The 22,185-nt window shown below is 47.7% G+C and overlaps 1 protein-coding gene and 1 long non-coding RNA gene across 2 annotated transcripts; one reads left to right on the top strand and one right to left on the bottom strand.

The window, feature by feature from the left end:
• Positions 1-529: 529 nt before the first annotated feature.
• LOC134444512 (nuclear factor of activated T-cells, cytoplasmic 1-like) lies at positions 530-20,130 on the bottom strand (the record flags this gene model as incomplete). The annotated part of the gene is made up of 3 exons (XM_063193821.1): positions 19,588-20,130; positions 15,150-15,322; positions 530-703 (listed from the first exon to the last, which is right to left on the bottom strand). Coding segments are annotated over exons 1-3 (580 nt in total), but the record flags the coding sequence as incomplete, so codon positions are not given.
• Positions 1,481-11,235, top strand: LOC134444513 (uncharacterized). Its single transcript, XR_010033985.1, has 3 exons — positions 1,481-1,568; positions 1,950-2,024; positions 10,438-11,235. It is a non-coding gene; the product is annotated as an uncharacterized LOC134444513 (long non-coding RNA).
• Positions 20,131-22,185: the final 2,055 nt, after the last annotated feature.

Genomic DNA, 22,185 nt, shown 5'->3' with positions numbered 1-22,185 from the left:
TCCTCTCCTCTCCTCTTCTCTCCTCTCCTCTCCTCTCCCCCCCCCCTCTCCTCCCCTCTCCTCTCCTCTCCTCTCCTCTCCTCTCCTCTCCTCTCCTCTCCTCTCCTCTACCCTCCTCTCTCCGCTTCCTCTCCTCTCCTCTCCTCTCCTCTCCTCTCCGCTCCTCTCCCCTCCTCTCCTCTCCTCATCTCTCCTCTCCTCTCCTCTCCTCTCCTCTCCTCTCCCCTCCTCTCTCCGCTTCCTCTCCTCTCCCTCCTCCTCCACTCCTCTTCTCCTCCTCTTCTCCTCCTCTCCTCTCCTCCTACTCCCCTCTTCCTCCTCATCTCTCCTCTCCTCTTCTCCTCCTCTCCTCTCCTCTCCTCTCCTCTCCTCTCCCTCTCCTGTCCTCTCCTCTCCTCTCCTCTCCTCTCCTCTCTCCTCCCCCCCTCCTCTCCCCCTCTCCTCTCCTCTCCTCTCCTCTCCTCTTCTCTCCTCTCCTCTCCTCTCCTCTCCTCTCCTCTCCCCTCCTCTCCTCTCCTCTACCCTCCTCTCTCCGCTTCCTCTCCACTCCTACTTTGCTCACCTTGGGCGTTCTCCACGAACACGACCTTGGAGTCGTTCTGGAAGTTGTGTCCTGTGAGGAGCATCTTCTCCCCTCCCGCGGCCGAGCAGCTGGCCAGGCTCTGCTTGTCCACCAAGGGCAGCTCCTGGGCCGAGCGCTGGGCTGGAGGGAGAGACAGAAGATAAACGAAATCAAATCAGAACTCAGTACTCAGATGAGAAATGAGGAATGGAATCAGAACTCAGAACACAGACCCAGAGTCCAGTGCCTGTATAGGCCTACGTATAAGACTGGAAAGTGCTCTATCATTGCCGATATCATTTAAAAAAATATATTTTTTTAGGGCTTTTTTGCCCCCATTTTTATGACAGGACAGTGGAGGAGAGACACGAAATGAGTGAGGATAGAGAGACGGGAAGGATTGGCAAATGACCCGAGCCGGACCCGAACCAGAGTGGCCGGTGCAGTAACCCAGTGCCCCACCGTTAGGCCACGGCAGGGCCACCCTTATAAAGCCAGGCCCAAACTACACGACTGCCGATTATGTGTCCGATTTTGACGTCGGGGTGCACCACACACTAGAAGAGAATCGCAACTGTCAAGCTTATCGCTGCTCGCAGCCACCGAGACAACGATAATCCTTTTTCCATCCAATATAAAGTCGCTTTAAAATAATGCGCATTAAAAAGTTGATGCGACACAAGTGATGGAAAAGCGGTTAAGTCGCTTCAACGCCAGCTTTGTCGACCTCATTTATATCGCTCTAAAAAGGTGGATTGGCTAGAGATAAGTCGACATAAAATTGATGGAAAAGCGTTAAAGCGACGTAGGAAGTTCGTACATGCGCAGTGCTGTTATTATATGCGCGAGAATTTGAAAGCTAATTAGGTCTGGTCGAGAACAGGCAGGCGTCAAGGAATGGGTCTGGGGGAAAACGCAGTTTTGATTTTTTCGAAGAAATGGACCAGCTAGCTACTGGGTGCCAGGCCGGTCGTGGTTGCGAGGTCCTCTGCTGTTGACAGCACCGGTGAGTGGATTAATTGTTGTTGATGTAGGCTAGTGTTAACCTGGCTACTTTATCCGAAGGGGAACTTGCTACTGTAAACTTGCTAATAGATAGCCCTAGGTAGAAAGGCTATGTAGCCCTCCTCAGGTGTCACATAAAAGACTCCAGGTAGTACAGCTGTTTACATAAATGTCTTCTAGGTCTACTTTGTAATCTTCCCCCCTCGTATATCGCTCGCACAAGTAATGATATGTTTGTATCAAACAGGACACGATACTCAGACAGACATAGCGCAGTAGCTAAGTAAACAGAAAGACGAGGACTGACTTTTGCTAATGAAGCTATGGGTCTGATAACCGATTTCTCACTGTTTACATTGTTCGTCTGGCTCTGTACAAATAGTTCCCCCTGATGACCAATCTGGTGTGGAAGACGAGAAAGAGGATGAAGGGGATGATGAGGAAGAAGAGGGTGCTGGTAAGTCAGGATCATCATGCTTTTGAATGTCATGTTATTCATGCTAATATTGTGTATCACAAAAGTGAGTAGCCTACACATTTCTCTGTTTTTTTTTTTGTTTGTTTTTTTAAACAATTCAACATCTGACCAAAGTGAGGACTCCGGCACCCCTATGCGAAAATGCCCAGAAAGAGTCAGGTGCAGGACAATAAAAGTATTAATCCAGTGAAAGAGTAATAGAATAGTCCCGTGAAGTGAATAAAATCTGCAACACTGCTTCTCTTTTGTTAAATTTAGATGTACAAGAATGGTTTGATGTCAAAATCTTCAATAAGACCATTGGGGGACATCATGTTTAAATAGTACATATGCAAAAGGTCTCCTGCTGGAGTAACCTTTTGCCTCGGTCACTGCCTCTAGGTGACTTGTCTGACACTGACACTATGCCCTGCACTTCGTTCATCACTGGTACTCATAGTGCTGGTAGGCCTTCTGCTTGTCAAGGATGCACTTTGCCTGATTAAGACCTGAGGGTCGAAAAGTTACGCTCTCACTATTCAATTTAACAGAAGACAAGTAGTGTTTAGGACTTTATTCACTTTAACTTACCTGTATTGTAAGCATCCAAATGTTGGCAGCATTCATGTCAAACCATGTCAGTACCAGTACCATGCCTCACTAGAGGCAAAACACACTGTTGTCTTCAAACTACTCACTTTGGTACTGTCACACGTACTTGACACCATCTAAAACAAAATTGTTTATCTTGGGCTTATCAGTCCACAAGAAATGGTCCAAAGCACTGTGACACTGAACCAAATCATGCCTCACTGAAGACCTTTCTATGCATTTTCAAATAGGGGTGTACTCACTTTTCTCTTGTCAGAGGTTGAGGTGTCATTTTGATAAACAGCTTCAAAATATTCTTAACACTGATATCCATTAAATCATTGGAACTGAATATGTTCACGCTTACTTCAGGCTAATATGTTCAAGCTTAGTTGACACCCTTTAACTTGGATTAAAAAAACCTCTTGTAGAAAAGGCTATGGACATTGAGTAGTTTTCCCTGGTTATTTTTCATGCACTTCCTTAGTTTAACGATAGGACTCTTATTTTGACATCGCTAGTTTCCGGAAGTGACATCACGCCTTCCTCCATCTTTGTTTTAGTTCAGATGCCATGATTCAGTTACACCTGACTTCGATAGTTTTCCTCTTTTATCTTCAGCAATCCTGTGTTTGTGTGCATAAATGACCGCAGTAAGTCACTTTACATTGTAGTTAAGATAATGTTTTGTCAGTATCAATGTATATTTTGGTATATTTGTGCGCAATTCTGTCGTTATTTGGTAGATTGTGTTGAACATGTCTAGTTCACATGTTGCCCATGCAATTGATGTAATTTTGGTTTATTTACATCAGTTATATATATTAATGATTATTAGTGTGGTGTTAATGTGACCGTAACTCCACAGACAGCATCTGATTTGTTGTATTTTATTTCCTTTGTGTTTAGGATCACACACTCACACATCCATGTAAATTCAGATCGAAACCCATGTAAGATACAACCTGAAGCTTAATAGAAGAAGTCAACTTTAATCAACCTGCCTCGCGTCATCCTTTCATACTGAACCCCTCATTCAACATCCTTCTGGGCTTAAGTACTGCTCTGGCCGGCACTCCTTGATTGTGTGTAATGAAAATACAGAACGGCGCAACCTCTTAGTTTAATATACAGTCCAACCACCTGCTATCTTCCCTACATTAATGGTCCTTTCGAGCCGGATGTACATTGTACTCAATCAAGATGGATATGAAAGATGTTGAATTCCCTGTTGTGCGCCCCCGACGCCAGACACGCCCTCCTCTCCGTTATGAAGATTATGAAGTAGACTACAAGGGGCTTGGTGCTCATTGGCATGAAGAGGAAAATGTACGTAGTCACAGTACTCCTCGCCATCTCCTAAGTCACTCACCTGTCAAGAGCATAGCCTATGACGCAGAGCTAGAAGACATCCAGCAGGAGAGGCGTGTGTTACAGCACATGTTGGAGCAGTCACTGCAGTCCCAGCAGTGCATGTCAGCAGGCCTGGCCGAACTGAAAGCAGTCCGTGCAGACATGCTACAGCTGGTAAATACTGCACGCAGCCTACAACAACCGCAAGAGGTACATGGCTATCACTCAGCCACAGTGGATGATGATGGAGAATGGCCACCACCACCACCGTGGGTAAGCAACACCGTAGATGTGCCACCCGTGAGTGAACAGCCCATGGTCGACCGCCTCGACCGATTAATGAGTGAACTGCAGCTATTAAGAAATGAGACACAAGCAGCTAAGCAGGATGTGGCGCCAGTAGCCCAGCCGCTGTCAGCACCACCACCTAGCCAACCTTTCGGGCCCACCTACCCAAGCAATAGCCATGGCCCTACAGTTACCCAGCGGCAGCGCCCTGCATGGTCTAGCTTGCCCCCACCTCCACCGCAGCTCACCTCCACACCATACGGCGTGCCTCTGAACCCCACTGCACTCCGCCCTCCGCCTACGCAGCGTCCACCACCTCCTCAGGGTCTGCCATATGCATCCAGGCAGGCGCCAACCTACTCCACGCCATCATACCACACCTCCATCGTAGAATCAGCCTATCGTGGCCCCCGTGCTACCATCCCCAACTTCTCTCATCGAGACCCTGGTGAGTTTACTCATCTCAAGATTGCCCTCGAGAACCTGCTACCTGCTCATAGCACCGAAATGTTTAAGTATCAAGTCTTAGTTGATCACCTGAAGCTAGAGGAGGCCAAACTGATAGCTGATGCCTACATCCACTCCCAGACACCTTTTACTGACACAATGATGGCCCTCAATGAGAAATTCGGACAGCCTCATCAGCTGACCATTAAGCGGATCGCTGAGGTGATGGACACACCCGACATACGACGGGGCGATGCAGTGGCCTTTGACCAGTTCTCCCTTCAGATACAGTCGCTGGTGGGAATGTTGAAGACTCTCGGCCCTGATGGTGAGGTGGAGCTCCTATGCGGTACCCACGTTGCAAGGCTGCTCAGCAAGCTGCCACCAGAACAGCGAGCTGATTTCCGCAGATGCATGTTCAGCCAGTCTAAGAGGAGTTACACTCTCTATGACCTAGCTCAGTGGCTGAAGCACGAAGCCTGGTGTCACGACTTTGATGGCCAACTGTCTTCCAGAGGGGTGAAAGCCAAGCCCAGTGCTAAGCCTAGCACCAACCCGAAGAAGCCCTCCGTCACTGTGCTGCACGGAACAGACAGTACACCTAGGGAGGTCAAACCTACAAGTGACAGTCAAGCCAAGGTCAAGCCAGCACCTTACTGTGCATTCTGCGACAACCGAGAACACCACCTGAGTCAATGCATGTCCATCAGTAAGCTAAGCAAAGAACAGCTAACTGAGTGGATCAAGACCAACAAGAGATGTTGGCGCTGTGCGCGCTCACACCAGGCGGCTCAGTGCACCTTAAAGAAGACCTGCAACCTGTGCCAAGGTCGCCACCTACAGGCCCTACACGAAGTCAATACAGCAACCCAGAGAGGCCCCACCCAAGCAACAGCGCCACCTCCAGGTGGCGGCACAACCTCCACCGAGGTGTTGTACCTCGATCGGCCAGCTGAAGGCAGCAGGGTGCTGCTGAAAGTGGTTCCAGTGTTCCTGTACCATGGCGGCCGCACTCTGGACACCTATGCTGTATTGGATGACGGATCAGAGAGAACGATGCTGCTGCCAGCTGCCAATGAGGCATTGGGTCTTCATGGAACTCCTGAGTCCTTACCTTTACGTACAATTAGACAGGATGTCCAAACCCTACACGGAGCCAGCGTATCCTTCACCATCGCCTCCAAGGCAAGACCCGAGACCAAGTACAAGATCACCAATGCCTTCACCTCTGCCCGCATCGATCTCGCCGACCATACTTACCCTCTGGAGCAGTTGCAGAGGAAGTACAAGCACCTCGCAGGACTGTCGCTTCAGCCCTTGAAGAGGGTCAAACCACTCCTGCTCGTAGGCAGTGACCACCCCCACCTGGTGACTCCTACCCAGCCAGTACGACTGGGTCCCCCTGGTGCTCCAGCAGCAGTCCACACCAGGTTGGGCTGGGCCTTGCAGGGCCCCTCCAGTGTTATAAGCCAGCACTCCAGCACACAGCACTGCTTCCTCACTTCAGTTCCCCCTCAAGTGACTGAGTTAATGAAGAATGTTGAGAAGCTGTGGCAAGCTGACCTCATACCACTCAGGGGCAGCAAAGTGGTGACCCGCTCCAAGCAAGACAACCTTGCAATCAGCCTGCTTGAAGGAAGGACGACTCGTGTCGACGTTGAGGGCATCTCTCGTCTCGCCACCCCCCTGCTGCGGCACAAAGACATGCCACGCCTTCAAGCTACCCCCGATGCAGTCCTGCCCAGCCTCAGAGGAGTCGAGAGACGACTCCAGAGAGATCCTGAGAAGGCCACTGTGTATGGCGCTGAGATCGACAAGTTGATACAGGCAGGGTCTGTTGTGAAGCTTGACCCATCAGAAGTAACTGGAGGAGAGGAAGCATGGTACATTCCCCACCACCTAGTTAGCCACAATGGCAAACACCGCCTTGTATTCAACTGCTCGTTCCGGTACCGAGGTCAGAGCCTCAACGAACACCTCCTACCGGGGCCTACTCTCGGAGCATCGCTGCTGGGAGTCCTCCTCCGATTTCGGGAGCATGAAGTTGCTGTGAGTGGAGACATAAAGAGCATGTTCCACCAAGTGCGCCTGCTACCCGAAGACCGGCCTCTCCTGCGCTTTGTGTGGCGCAACCTACAGCAAGACGAACCCCCTGCAGTGTACGAGTGGCAGGTGCTGCCATTCGGCACTACTTGCAGCCCGTGTTGTGCTGTGTTCGCCCTGCAGCACCACACAAGAGAGAACACCCAGCCTGGAGATGAGGTGAGGACTTCAGTAGAGCGATGCTTCTATGTGGACAACTGTCTGCAGTCCCTCCCTACCACCGCCGCCGCCAGAGACCTTGTGGACAAGTTGAGCGCCCTCCTGTCCTCGGCTGGCTTTGTACTTCGTCAGTGGGCCAGCAATGTACCCGAAGTGATCAGCCACCTACCTGAGGACCTCAGATCCACCAGCGCTGACCTCTGGTTGGCACACGAGAAGACGGACAGTCCCGAGTCGACATTGGGTCTCAGCTGGCAGTTCTCCACTGACATCCTGGGATACAAATGTCGCCCTATCCAGTACGATGAGCCCACAATGCGCAACATCTACAAGGTGCTCGCCAGTCAGTATGACCCCTTGGGCTTCATCCTGCCCTATACCACCAGAGCCAAGATGCTAGTGAGATGCCTTTGGGACAAGCAGAGAGGCTGGGATGACCCCCAGTTGCCCCCACATCTCCTCAAGCAGTGGAGAGACTGGGAAGGCGAGTTGCAGTTTCTCCCTCAAGTCCGCTTCAGTCGTCCATACCTACCCAAGGGCACAGCTGCTGCCGTAAGCGAGAGAGAGCTTCACATCTTCTGCGATGCATCGGAGCTGGCCTACGGAGCAGTGGCGTACCTCAGGATGGTCGACAGCAACGGCGCACCATACTTGGCCTTCGTCATGGCTCGTTCCAGAGTGGCCCCCAGACGTCTACAGTCCATGCCAAGGTTGGAGCTGTGTGGTGCCCTCACCGGAGCTCAGCTCTCCAAGCTCCTGAGCGATGAGCTTACCCTGGACATCAAGCGAACCGTGATGTGGACAGACTCCACAACCGTGCTGGCGTGGCTGAGATCGGAATCCTGCCGATTCAAAGTCTTCGTCGGCACCCGTGTCGCTGAAATTCAAGATCTTCCTCAGCAACACACATGGCGGTACGTCGACTCTGCCCAGAATCCTGCTGACGATATTACTCGTGGCAAGAGACTGCAGGACCTAGCCCAACCCAACCGATGGAGCCAAGGCCCTCCGTTTCTCCTCCTACCTTGTGACCAGTGGCCAGCAGACCCTCCAAGCGTCCTGGGAGATTCTCCAGATCCTTCAGAGTTTCGCAAAGAGACCTTCTGTGGTGCCACCTCCACAGCTGTGAGTCAAGCCGACTCAGAGCTGGACAAGTACAGCACCTGGAGGGAGCTGCTGCAGGCCACAGCCCTGGAGATTCATGGGGCGGCTGCTGAGGATGGATGTGCTAGTGCAGAGGATTACCGTGATGCAGAGACTTACCTTCTTCGACAGGTCCAGCGAGACTGCTTCCCCAACGAGCTTCGTCTCCTTAAAGCAAAGAAACCAGTCTTACGGAGCAGCCGTCTCTGCGACCTCTCTCCGGAACTCGACGAAAGCAGCGACCTCATCAGAGTTGGTGGTCGACTCCGCCGGTCAGAGGACCTGGACCACTCCAGTCTACACCCAGTGGTGTTAGACCCCTCACATCCAGTGACCCTCCTGCTTATTCAGGACTTCGATAGTCGCTTGAAACACCCCGGGCCAGAGCGCGTCTTTGCAGAGATCCGGCGCTCCTACTGGATTCTGCGAGGCCGAGAGGCAGTACGCCGCTTCCAGAAAACGTGCAGAGACTGCCGCCGCTGGAAGGGGAAGCCTACTGTCCCTCAAATGGCTGATCTGCCCTTAGCCCGCCTACGCCTGTTTAAACCTGCCTTCCACTCTACAGGCATCGACTGCTTCGGACCGTTTGAAGTCAAGGTGGGAAGGCGTCTGGAGAAGAGGTGGGGGATCATATTCAAATGCCTAACCGTCAGAGCGGTTCACCTTGATCTACTTACCTCCATCGATGCCGACTCCTTTCTCATGGCCCTGAGAAGGTTTATCGCCCGTAGAGGGACCCCTGCGGAGATCTATTCTGACCAGGGGACCAACTTCAAAGCCGGTGACAGAGAGCTACGAGAGGCGTTCACAGCCATGTCGTCTGATCTCCAGTCCCTCCTGGCACCCTACAGAATCAACTTCCACTTCAACCCTCCCGCTGCTCCACACTTTGGAGGAGTGTGGGAGCGAGAGATTCGCTCAGTGAAGAGTGCCTTGTACACCACTGTAGGTGGTCAACCCCTTCAGGAGGAGGTCCTCCGCACCGTCCTGGTCGAAGTGGAGGCGATCCTGAACTCCAAACCGTTGGGGTACGTTCCCTCCGACGTCAGTGACCCAGACCCGGTCACTCCCAACTGCCTGCTGATGGGGCGGCCCGACGGGTCCCTCCCACAAGTCGTCTACCCCAGAGATGAGCTCCTCAGCCAGCGGAGGTGGAAGCACACTCAGGTGATGACAGACCACTTCTGGGCTCGCTTCATTAGACTGTACTTACCTGGGCTGCAGCTCAGACAGAAGTGGCAGTCCTCCTCGGCCGACGTCACAGAAGGCTCTGTGGCAATGATCGTCGACCCCCAGCTCCCTAGGGCCATGTGGCCTATTGGGCGCATCGTCAAGGTCCACCCCAGCCTTGATGGTCACGTCCGGTCCGCGGATGTGAAGGTCAGAGACCGCACCTACACCCGACCTGTCGCCCGGCTGGTGATCCTGCCAGCCCTTCCAGTCGGTGAAGAGACTCATCCAACTTGAGTAGCCTTTTCTTTGTTTCAAATGTACCAGGTACATTTGGGGGCGGCTGTAGAAAAGGCTATGGACATTGAGTAGTTTTCCCTGGTTATTTTTCATGCACTTCCTTAGTTTAACGATAGGACTCTTATTTTGACATCGCTAGTTTCCGGAAGTGACATCACGCCTTCCTCCATCTTTGTTTTAGTTCAGATGCCATGATTCAGTTACACCTGACTTCGATAGTTTTCCTCTTTTATCTTCAGCAATCCTGTGTTTGTGTGCATAAATGACCACAGTAAGTCACCTTATATTGTAGTTAAGATAATGTTTTGTTAGTATCAATGTATATTTCGGTATATTTGTGCGCAATCCTGTCGTTATTTGGTAGATTGTGTTGAACATGTCTAGTTCACATGTTGCCTATGCAATTGATGTAATTCCGGTTTATTTACATCAGTTATGTGTATTAATGATTACTATGGTGATTAGTGTGGTGTTAATGTATAGTAACTCCACTGGCAACATCTGATTTGTTGTATTTTATTTCCTTGTGTTTAGGATCACACACTCACACATCCATGTAAATTCAGATCGAAACCCATGTAAGATACAACCTGAAGCTTAATTGAAGAAGTCAACTTTAACCAACCTGCCTCGCGTCATCCTTTCAAACTGAACCCCTCATTCAACATCCTTCTGGGCTTAAGTACTGCTCTGGCCGGCACTCCTTGATTGTGTGTAATGAAAATACAGAACGGCGCAACCTCTTAGTTTAATATACAGTCCAACCACCTGCTATCTTCCCTACACCTCTAGTGTAATACCATGTCTCGGATAACTTAATTAAATGTGTTTGTATTTTATGTGTTTCCTCATGTAATAGAAGACTACAGTGGACAAGTGACCATGGAGGATTCAGAGCCCCCAGGCCCCACCCCAGCTGCAGCAGGAGGTAGTCGCCTGTTTCGCAGGCCACTGAAGAAAAAGTCTGTACTAGCTGCATAGAGTCAGCAGCTGTCGGACTTACTGAAAAGGCAAGAGGCAGGAGGAGGAAGATGGAGAGATGCTAACTTCTCTGAGAACGTCCGTCAAGCGCCAGTTTGGAGCATCAGAATAACCCGCCCATTGCCTCTTCAAGCAGCCAAGTGGGCTTACCATTTAATGTTATTTAATATTTAATACTAATTATGAATATTTATTAAATGCATTTTTGTGAAAAATGCCCATGTTTGTTTGTTTTTAATATACATATTCACTTGATGTGAATTCTGTGGTCTTTCACAAATGCATGTGACGCATCAGGGTATCTCTTATTGCCGCTGCCTCAGTGTCCTCCTCAGCTGACTCGGGATCTTCTCCTCTGCTTTATAATGTTAAATTCAACTCTTCAAGTGTTAATTCAACAGTACATTAACACTAAAATGAGTGGGACCATATGCTCTAAGCAGTGTTGACTTGAGACTGCAAATTTTACCATGTGATAGGCATACAACCTCAGACAAAATAAAAAATCACCTGTCATGTAGGATGTTCATTCAGTTGATGTTAGCTAGTCCTTTTCAGACAGGACAGGTACAGGGGTTGGCCATGGAGGGCGGGGAGGTGTTGCTCTCACGGGTCTAGGCCTACTGTAGTATGATGGCCTGTATGCTGCTCTGTGTCTGTCTGACTAGGCAGTTTTGGGTCGGGTCTGTGATTCATAATTTTTCTTTTAAAAAAATAAATAAATTAATTAAACAAAACCCCCTAAAATCACTGAATGAACATCCTCCACGACAGGTGATTCCATATTTTTTTGCCAGGGGCTGTTTGTAAAATCGCAATTGTTTTGTAGTGCCTAAAGCTAACTTAAAAAGTGCTATTGCCACCCGTTTCCCCAACGACACCTCTGCTCTCCCTGCTCGCAGGGTCAGGCCTCATATGTGGCTCTACAAGCACACATAGCCTCTCTCGAAACAGATGTTTGCTAACTCGAAAATCTGTCATAAACTGACGCTCCGTAGGCTATGTTGGCACGTCCATCTCCCACCACAAACAGCACCTGGTGCTGCCAGGTTAGCGATCTGCGAGTACTAGTGAAAAGCACATCTAGGCTATGCGAGTCGCCTTCTCCGGACTGTCATCCTTTTCCTGATCACAATTATTGCGGATAGTATATTGATTATTAATAACACGACACGTAGACTGTCCATCTTGTTTTGTCGGTCAAGGCTATATTCTCACGCGCGATAAAGTCTACTTTTCTTTTGACACAAACATTCTAAAAGAGCGACGCAGTGGATGGAAAACGACCAAGCGCGACAGAAATATGTGGATTAACGAGAGGCATTGTGACGTAGCTTCAATGCGCTTCAAGTACTTTTTTGATGGAAAACGGTTCTGGTGCGACTTTTGTCGCTTTAAATAAAATCGACACAAGGTACAAGTCGCTTCAGAATTGGATGGAAAAAGGATTAATGCCCGACGTTCTATTTCCAGTCGCAAATATCAAACAGTGTTTGATTTCTACGACTTGCGATCGGCGACTCTTTGAGCTGCTAAAGTTCTATCTTAGAACGTCGCACACGACGAGGAAATCTTCCCCGACAATCGCTTGCTATGGTCCTGGGGGGTAACGTTCCAGCGATTGTCGTAAGTGGGGTTTTCAGCCGAGAATCGGGCCGATAGTCGCGTAGTTTGAGCCAGGCTTAAGTTACCAGACCATATAACAAGTGAGATACGTATGGTCTGGATAGTACCTATTGAATTTCTCGTGGGGGAGGTGTGATTTACGATTGCCAACGGACGTTTATTGGCTGTTATGAATATATCATTTTATGTATACGTATCCCATAGCCAATTGTGTCGGTTGTATTCAAACCAACTTCAACCTTCCATTTGTCGAGTAACACGTGTCATCATCTTTCCAATTCTTCCCGCTTTTGGATTGGCTCCCTACCTCAAGATAGCACTTTGGGACTAGTATCCATGCTTTCTTTCAGATTGGAATGATTGTGCAAAGCAGCATGGGATTTCACAGGGTAGTATCAAGTGTGTGTTTCTGACTGATCATTCCAACCAGGATATCTGGTCTTCTGTTGTAAAACTGACAGTTGAAAATGTTTTCAAATCTGTTGATCTGTGCGATGGCCATTGAATACTGACAATAGACAAATACAAGATACGTATGAGTATGTGGGCCAAAATTGCACATTCCCTCACGCATAACGCATTTGTGGACAGCACACTTTGCAGCTATTCAACACTCGTCGAGTCAACTGTAACATTTTTCTTGTTCCCATTCTTTAACGGTTGAGTTAACATTGCAGAATTAACTGTATATGCACATAATGTACCACTGGAGCAAAATATATGAGGACAATTTATTACTATGACATGCAGTCCAAGACAAGCCCACAAACTTACTGTCAGACAGACAGACAGACAGACAAACAGACAGACAGACAGACAGACGCATCAGCAACATGCAGTCTGTACAGTGACCATTAATTTACTGCCTCTCTGGGGATTAATTCACACTCTCCAGAAAAGACATACGAGGCTGAGACATGGATTTAGTCATGGTCTGACTAAGTGGTAAAGCTTGTGCTTGGGTGTGCATATGTGTGTGTGTGTGTGTGTGTGTGTGTGTGTGTGTGTGTGTGTTTTAAAGAGGAGGGAGTCTGTGACGAGACTGGGTGACCTATTCACCAGGCAAGCCTGTGTCTCCAATCATGACATCACCTGTTCTCACACACTCTCACTGTCTGTGTGTCTGTCTGCATGCCTGTCTGTCTGTCTGTCTTTGTGTCTGTGTGTCTCTTTGCTTGTCCATGTACCATATCTGTCTGCCTGTCTGTCTCTCAACATGTCTGTCTTTCTATTTGTGTCAGTGTCTATGTGTCTATGCTTGTCTGTCTTTCTATCTGTGGTGTGTGTCTGTCACACGACTGAGACCGCAGATACACATCTGTCTTATTTCTGTTCCTGTTCCTTTTCTTTGGCAGTTGTTTGGTACAAGGCTAAAAGATGCTCTCTGCTACCAGCAGTCATTTTTTTGAGCTATTTGTTTTAGCCTTTAATTGTTACCAGAAGAAAAGTTTCAGCGCGTCGTTTTCTACTGACGTTTCCCTGTTAGGGCTGGAGAAACTACTGCTTTGTCTGTCAAACCTGTTGTGAACTCGGCCATGATTTTTAGCCATTGTCTTCGAAAGCTCATAAGATTTATTGAGAGATGGATGGGTTTTTTTTTTTTTGGCTGACTTTTTGGTCGGGCACAACGGAATCCCCATAACAAGGGTCAGATGTGGACCCTTTTCTTCGTACACATTTTCCAGGCCGCGCTATTTTATATATATATATAAACCGTTCAATTTTATGTTAGCAAACTTTGGAAACCTCCACGGTTATTTATTTACAGTCTTCTCTTTAGGGCTGTTTGTTCAGTCCGGCGAGCACATTGTCCAGCTATTCAGTGTCAGAACTATAATTCCCAGAGAAATAAATACGTACATAGAAAAAAACACAGAAGATATAACGAGCCGGGGGGTGGGGGGGTGGGGGGGGCATGCGCAACATGTCCCAGGGTATAGACAGGGGGAATATTTCCTGAAGGAGGGGGGAGTCACACACGCCCCTTTTCACAAAATGATACATATATTTGTGTTTGAGATCGTTAAAGTGTGACAGGCGAGTGTGCTGACTCGTGTTAGCCTAAGCCTGTTCATAACATTTATGGGCCTGGTTTCCTAATCTCTTGTCGGAGTAAAGTTACTTCATAAACACCTTTTCCTATCTAAATGTTTTCGAATGTAGGAGCCGGTGCCAGACTGAAATGCAAATATGGGCAGTGTAAATACATGGTATTAAGCCGTAATAGGTTGCCCCTTTCAAGAGCCAGCACTATTTTGTACCTGACTTTATGGAAAATCTAAACAGATCGGTCGCTGCACCTTGGGGGAGCCAATACTCGGGAGACACCTGGCTTTAAAACATACATCAAGGTTCTGGGAAGAAAATGAAATCTGGCCTGTGCTAGTCAAATATGAGCAGCGAAGTGTTCCAAGTAAAAATGAAATGAAAACCCAAACCATGGTACTCGAGCTAAACATTAAGAACGAAATGATGCATTTTATATGATTACTTTTGTAGTTCCTTTTTCAGTCTGTCTACCTGTAACAAAACAAAACAAAACACCAATATTACGTGTACTTACACTATGCAAACTTAATAATAACCCAATGGTATGGTACATTTGGTTGAGCTGTACCTAATTTATGTCACAGAAACGGTCAAATGAAATGCATCATTATACATTTACAATGTAATATTCATTCACTCCAGTCTCCACTCAAGTCTGACCCTAATACTCCAACAGTGTGGTACATGTTGTTACACATGTTGCTATACATACAGTACAGTATGTCAACTGGTAAAAAAGTTAATATTATATTTATATATTTATATTATTATTATATATTAAAGATAATTTCATGCAACTTGTTTTAAGTCACTTTGGATAAAGGTGTAATGCGATGTAAATGTAATGCAATGTAATTTTGTAACATTTGCAACAAAGATGTAGGAGGACAGATGCATGCTGGGAGGTCTGCTTACAACACTCGATGGGGTTGGAGGCGGCCTGCAGGGAGATGGTGCGTCCGTTGGCCTGGCTGATGTGCACGCGGAACACCATCCGCACGCGCGTGTTCTTCCGGCCGATGTCCGTCTCCCCCTTCCGCAGTTCGATGTCAGAGTTCCGCAGCTTCAGAATTCCGGCGCAGTCAATTCTGATGAGGGGAGACACAGTTTAAGTGTTACTGTATGCACACATCAATCACTTTGGATGCACACTGATTAATTACACATAAGTAATTATCATTAGAAATGCTGTGTATCTTCAGAATTCCAGCAAAGTCGATTCTGTTGAGGACAGACAAGCTTGTGAGTGCAGTTTACGCCTATATATCAAACACTTAATGCACACAGATGGGTAATCACTAAAAGAAATGTGTTTGAACTCTACATTTCTGATGGATAAAAGACAGCTTGACCCTATGATCAATTCTAAAGGTGAGGCCAATATTCTGTCATGGACTTCAATGGCACATTTTCCAAGTAGTTCAATTGAATCCAAGCTACATGTTTAATCATTATGTCCTGAGGAGCCCCTTGTAGAGTTTAGTCTGAAGCTCTATTCTATGTACACAGACTTGTTTCATAGCAACAAACAACAGTTTCATAGCAACAAACAACTCTGACTACTGGCTTTTCTCAGGTGTCTGTTCTGTACATTTTCAGTGAATGGACACACACACCCAAAGAGCTAACCAAAGCGACAAATAGAGTTGGCGACCCTCTCAGATGTCTGTTGTGTACATACTGCTGACTGGGCACACAACCATGGCAAAAAAGTTGATCAAAAGTAATGTTTGAAGTCGCAAACGGCCTGAAGTATGGTTCAGAACTGCTGGAGTCTCCTCTTACATACTGTACACAGACAAACACTTGGAAATCTATGGCACTTGGAATTGAAACTATAAGACCAACCAACCCCACAAAACCTTCAATGCTTATGTTGGACCGGCCTCAGAGACGGCGCAAACTTGCACCGAAAAAAATGAAGACTTAAGCCCTTTTTTGAATAAATTACAGGGCTGTCAAGGCTAAGCAAAATTGTGCCACTCAAAATCGGCGCACTTGAAAACGTCTCGCCCCGCCGACAAAATGGTGAAACAGAATCTCCTAAAATTCGAGCGGTGGCAAAATGGATACATGTTTAATATAGGGAACCGTTTTGGGATATATTACTAATGCAAGCACAGCTTCCAGCCGCCTTCGCACGGGGAACTGGAATGTTCTACCCAGAGGAAGGAGGGAGGGGAGGTAGAAACCAAATACAGAAGTTTGATGGTTATATAACATTAAGTGAAGTGTTACATCCATTAAAGATTGCAGAGCGAGAGAAAGTGTGTGTGAGAGAGAGAGAGAGAGAGCGTGAGAGAGAGAAAGAGCGAGAGAAAGAGAGAGCGAGAGAGAAAGAGAGAAAATTGCTGAGCGCAGCAAGCTGCTGCTCGCTGAATCGGGGGCCAGGGCTTTGCGGCCTCTCCACAGACTCTGGGGGATCCGTGGGGTCCCCCAAACCCCACGCCCTCCCAGCCCTGCTCTGAAATCTGAGCACCACAGCTCCTGTATGTGCACACACACAGTACGGTGTACGTAGTAAACCCAACCCTGGCTACAAGCAACGGTTGAAAACCACACAAACCAACTCTTCTCATCTCTCTCTGTCTCAGACATGCACAGAGAGCGGATTCATAAGATGACACTCTTCCCATGTGTGTGTAACGCCCCCTCCTCCCACTCCGACCCCTTCCCCAACAACTGGTCTGCTTCCAAGGAGAACACGAGCTCATCAGTCTGCTCCGATTGGTTGCACACACTACTAGGGTTTTAAATAATAATCGATATGTGTCGATGCATCGATCCTACAGGTATGGCCGATGATCGTATCGTGGGGCATTCGTAAGTATAAAAATAATCGAATCACTGGTCCCTACCCAATACCCTAGCTCCATAAGATAATAAAAGTGGAAAAGTAATCTGAAAATGCTTTAATTAGTGCTGTCAATTGATTAAAATATTTAATCGCGATTAATCGCATTGATGCCATAGTTAACTCGCGATTAATCACATTTTAATAGCATAATTATGTCTCATAGAAAATCATTGTAACTTTTAATCTAATCAAATCATATTGTATCGTGGGGCATTCTACGCATCGAAAGCGATTCTACATATCGAAAAACACTCGCTGCCTTAAGAAATCGATATCGAATCGTATCGGATCGGAGGCTGTGATTTACACGCCTACACACTACTGTACTACGGTAGGCTTCTCAGTGGCATCCAGGGTCAGTGGACAGCTTTGGTCAGGCCTTTGACGAAGTCATTTGAAAGGCCTCCCCACTCAACAATGTCTACAACAGTGGTGCTCAAACTGTGGTACGTCTACCACTGGTGGTACCTGAGACATCTCTGGTGGTACTTAGAAGAATTCATTTTTTATGGATTGATTTGAAGGCTGATCAAGTTGTTGCAGTTGAAAATGTCTCTTTGGTCTCACATTTTGTAAAATTGAATTTTATGAATCTGAAAACATAATGCAGAATAATACTAGGCAAGCAAGAAATTGAAAAACAAACGTGCACTAAATGTGACCGTATCTTTTGATGCCATTATGAACCTCTCTTGTATTGACTGGCAAAAGTGAAAAATGGAAGGCCTCTACTGCGATATTCTAATGTTGGTTGTCAAGGTGGTACTCGTAGAGCTCAATATTTTCTCAGGTGGTACTTCACACAAAAAGTTTGAGAACCACTGGTCTACAACATACTGAGGACCCAATGGTGAGCCCTCTCTCTCCTTGGGCATGGAATAACTAACCCCACCCACCCCGGCTTCCATGCGCCCACCACTCTACACGACTACATTTGGCTCTTCCTACTCTCCTTATTGCTTCCATCATGCATGGTAGCCATCAAGTTTTCATCAGGTTGATTATCCTCAAAGCGCCCGGATGATTTCCAATGATGCCACTGATGGGTAATCAGGCCTGCAATTTGGGAGTTGACAGAAGAGCAGCGAGTGGTTCAATGAAAAGGGAAACTGATTCCCCTTCGCATGACCGCCTCGTTCATATTCAGCTTCAGCTTGATTTTGAGTGCGGTAAGCAACTGGAAGCACACACACACACACATTCTGAATTACATTCTGTATCTGTCACTAACACATCACTGCTACATGCTGAATTGGCTTGCCATGAGGGGAAACTGTACACACATAATTTACAGTATATGCAATGTACCTGTAGTGGAAACAAAGCTTAATCGCAATCGTAATCGTATGGCTGTAGCCCCATAACGCACGCTGTTCCACCAGTAGTGCTGTAATAGTCATTGAAAAGTTAACTACCAAAGTGCTACACTAGCCTGGGCAAATGCTAACAGTCTGGTGAAAGCTAAGAGGAATCCGTCTCTGTGGAGGGTGGGAGATGGTCTGATCTTACTCTGAAATTTAAATTCATTGGAGTTGCGAATTCAAATTAAAACCCATATTGTGCTTTATAGCATGACTGTCTATTGTCACAAAAACATACAAAATCTTTAGGTGGAGTACATAGGATGGCATCGCCAGGCTAGTACTACACTACTATGACATACAGTAACTATGACAGGGCCTTTAGTAACACACTATTACTTTTTCAGAAAACAGTGAGCAGGGTTGCAGGCACTGAAGGGCTACATGGATGAGCTGTGTATGAATCCGGCACAAACAACTTGGTCATTGATACCACGACAATAATGGATGTCAGACTGTGCATGTGGCACACACACGAGAGAGATGGAGAGACTGTGCGTGTGTGTGTGGCCGTGTGTGTGTGTGTGTGTGTGTGTGTGTGTGTGTGTGTGTGAGAGGGAGAGAGAGAGAGAGAGAGAGAGAGGGAGACAGAAGGAGAAATACAGAGACATAGAGATAGAAAGAAATAGAGGAAAACCAAAACAGAGAATGACACCATACATGGGTTGAATGTTTGTCAACACCCCCGGCTATGCACGGGCCTTCCCCTAGCTCCATAACAATAGAAGTCGAAAAGTAATTGAAAAAAAAAAGAATTGAATCGTATCGTATCTTATCGTGTGGAATTCTTAATTATCGAAAATAATCGAATACCTGCTTTAAGAAATCGATACCGTATCGTATCGTCATGGAGGCTATGATTTACACCCCTACCAGAGAGAGTAGAGAGAGAGAGGTTCCATTGGCCCATTGTTTCCTGGTTCTATTATGGCCCCCCTTAGGCAGACCTAGGCAGACCTAAGGACTGTTCTATTCATTGTAGGAGCATTATGACACGGCCCTTTAGGCAGACCGGAACCTGGTCGCGTTAGGTGCCCATAGAAACCTATTATGTTGGCATATCTCTATAGAATATCTCTGCCCCTACTGCTTATCATCTTGCTCCTCCTCACAACACGTATGTTTCTATACTCACATGGCCTTCATGTTGCTCTCGGGCAGCAGGGGGATCTCCAGCAGCTTGGTGGCGTTCTGCAGGACCTCGTGGCTGGGCGTGGACACCGTCTTGCCCGTGATGCGGTGCACCTGGTAGAAGGCGTGCGGCCGCAGCATCCGGTCGTCCGCCGTGCCGATGAACAGCTGCAGCGTCAGGGGCTCGCTCTCCACGTAGCCGTGCAGCTGGGGGGCAAGACGACAAGACGTCAACATCAACTACAATACACACGTGCAGTCGTGCATGCACACACACACACACACACACACACAATCAAAAGTGAAGCCAGGCAACAGGGGATCAAGATGAGGATGTCAACAACAACACACACATGCACGCACACACGTGCACACATGCATGCACGCACGCACGCACGCACGCACGCACGCACGCACGCACGCACGCACGCACGCACGCACGCACGCACACACACACACACACACACACACACACACACAGTGAGCAAAGCCATAAAACTGGGGATCAAGATGAGAAGACCGCATTAACATAAACAACAACGCAGACACACACACACACACACACACACACACACAAACACACACACACACACACACACACACACACACACACACACACACACACACACACACACACACACACACACACACACACACATACACACACACACACGCACACACACACTGGGGAGGATGTTTACAGTGTTGTTGGGTACATAGACACCAACTGTGCCCCCCATAGCCACAACCAAACTATCGCCGGCTCCAGCAGCAGTTCTACACATGTGGAGGCCCTGGGCAAAGTGGGCCCCTTTTGAATGACTTACACAGCAACTATTTATCATGATGGGATGGGACTGACTGTTGGGGTGTTATGTTCACATTAATATGGGAACGAGTTTTAGTTATTTTACATTGACTACTTTATGTTATGCGCATTGATACTATGTAATGTATTGACTGTTGTCTTGATATGGACCATGTACTTTGAGTCTGAAGTAAATAAAGAATTGAGAATTGAATTGAACCTACAGGTGATCTAGAGCAGTGGTTCCCAAACTTTTTCCCCTGCGCACCCCCTTGTAGATTTCAATGTGGTTCGTGCACCCCCTAGGCGAATATTTTGATGTGCTGAAGTATGATTTACTGCACATTAAGCACAGTTGTTTTGGGGATCCTATTTTCCAATAGTCTAGGAGTTAAACTACACTTCAGATGGACCATCCCAGCATACAATTCACCATACAATTAAAAACTACTTCATGTTCATTAATGCTGGATAAACCTCACATATTATCCACCATTGCTCTATTTTGCTTACGCACCCCCTTATGGCAGGCCGCGTACCCCCAGGAGTGCACGCACCCCAGTTTGGGAAACCCTGATCTAGAGTAATAACACCTTTATTAATAGAGTAGCGACATGCCAAGCAATGACTGTGCATTGTCATGATTCTTCCAATACCTCGATAAAGGCAACGTTAACTTTACTTCGGTGTTCGAGTGAATTATGTATGTTGTGAAAGTGACAAACACAACATCCCCCCCCCCTAAAATTGGCCAATTTGAGGGGGCCCTAGGCAACTGGCTAGGCAGCTTATCGGTAAGACCAGCTCTGGGCGGCTCGCTCTGCATGTGGTCGTGCAACTGAATCAAGTCAAGATGACAACGAGGCACCAACACAGGGGTGGAGCTATAGGGAGGGCCAGCAGGGCATGTACCCCCAGGGCCCAGGGCACTCTTGTATTGGTGGTGGGAGCCCTATTGTGACCTGGGCATGCCGTATGGGGGCCCTGTAACTGTCTTACCCTGGGGCCCTATGTGCAATTGTTCCGCCACTGCACCAACATCAAACACACTGACATACTGTACACAGGAGGAGGAGAGGATGTTTAGCCCGCTGGGCTGGTCCTCCCCCCCCCCCCCCATTCCCCCCACCCTCCGTGACAAAACTACAGTTGAGTGTAACCCCATAAAGACCTTCAAAAGAGTTCTTGTTTTTTTTTCAAGGGTGAAAGGTGTTCGTTTTCAGATCAACATGCGGTGGCTTGCGTCTCTATGACTTGCCAACTAAGGCGAGGCATTGTGCATGGAATAAATCGAACATGGTGGTGGTGGTGGTGTTGGTGGTGGTGTGTGTGTATGTGTTTGTGTGTTGGGGGTGTGGGGAGGGGTCTATATTTACTACATGGGAAAAACATGTGGCTGGCTGCCATAGTTGTTGCTGTGTTATCCAGGCGAGAGGAGTGAACAAGTTTTGCAACCCTCCGTCCTCTCTCTCTCTCTCTCTCTCTCTCTCTCCCTCTTTCTTTCTCTCTCTCTCCCTCTTTATTTCTCCCTCCTCTCCCTCCCTCTCGCTCTCCCTCTCTCTTTCTTTCTCTCTCTCTCTCTCTCTCTCTCCATCCCCTCTCATTGCTCCCTCTCTCTCTCTCCCTCCCTCCCTCCCTCCATCCCCTCTCATTGCTCCCCCCTCCCTCTCTCTCCCTCCCCCTCTCTCTATCCTACTATCACCCAACAGAGGAATGTCAAGACTCCATTGCACTCTGTGCCCTTCAGTCGGGCGGCACATAAACACCAACCCCCCCGGTAAAGGTGCATCGTGT

This window comes from Engraulis encrasicolus, unplaced genomic scaffold (genome assembly GCF_034702125.1).
Source record: "Engraulis encrasicolus isolate BLACKSEA-1 unplaced genomic scaffold, IST_EnEncr_1.0 scaffold_587_np1212, whole genome shotgun sequence".
NCBI classification, from domain to species: Eukaryota; Metazoa; Chordata; class Actinopteri; order Clupeiformes; family Engraulidae; genus Engraulis; species Engraulis encrasicolus.
Note: the sequence above shows the minus strand (reverse complement) of the source record. Positions and strands in the feature narration are given on the sequence as shown.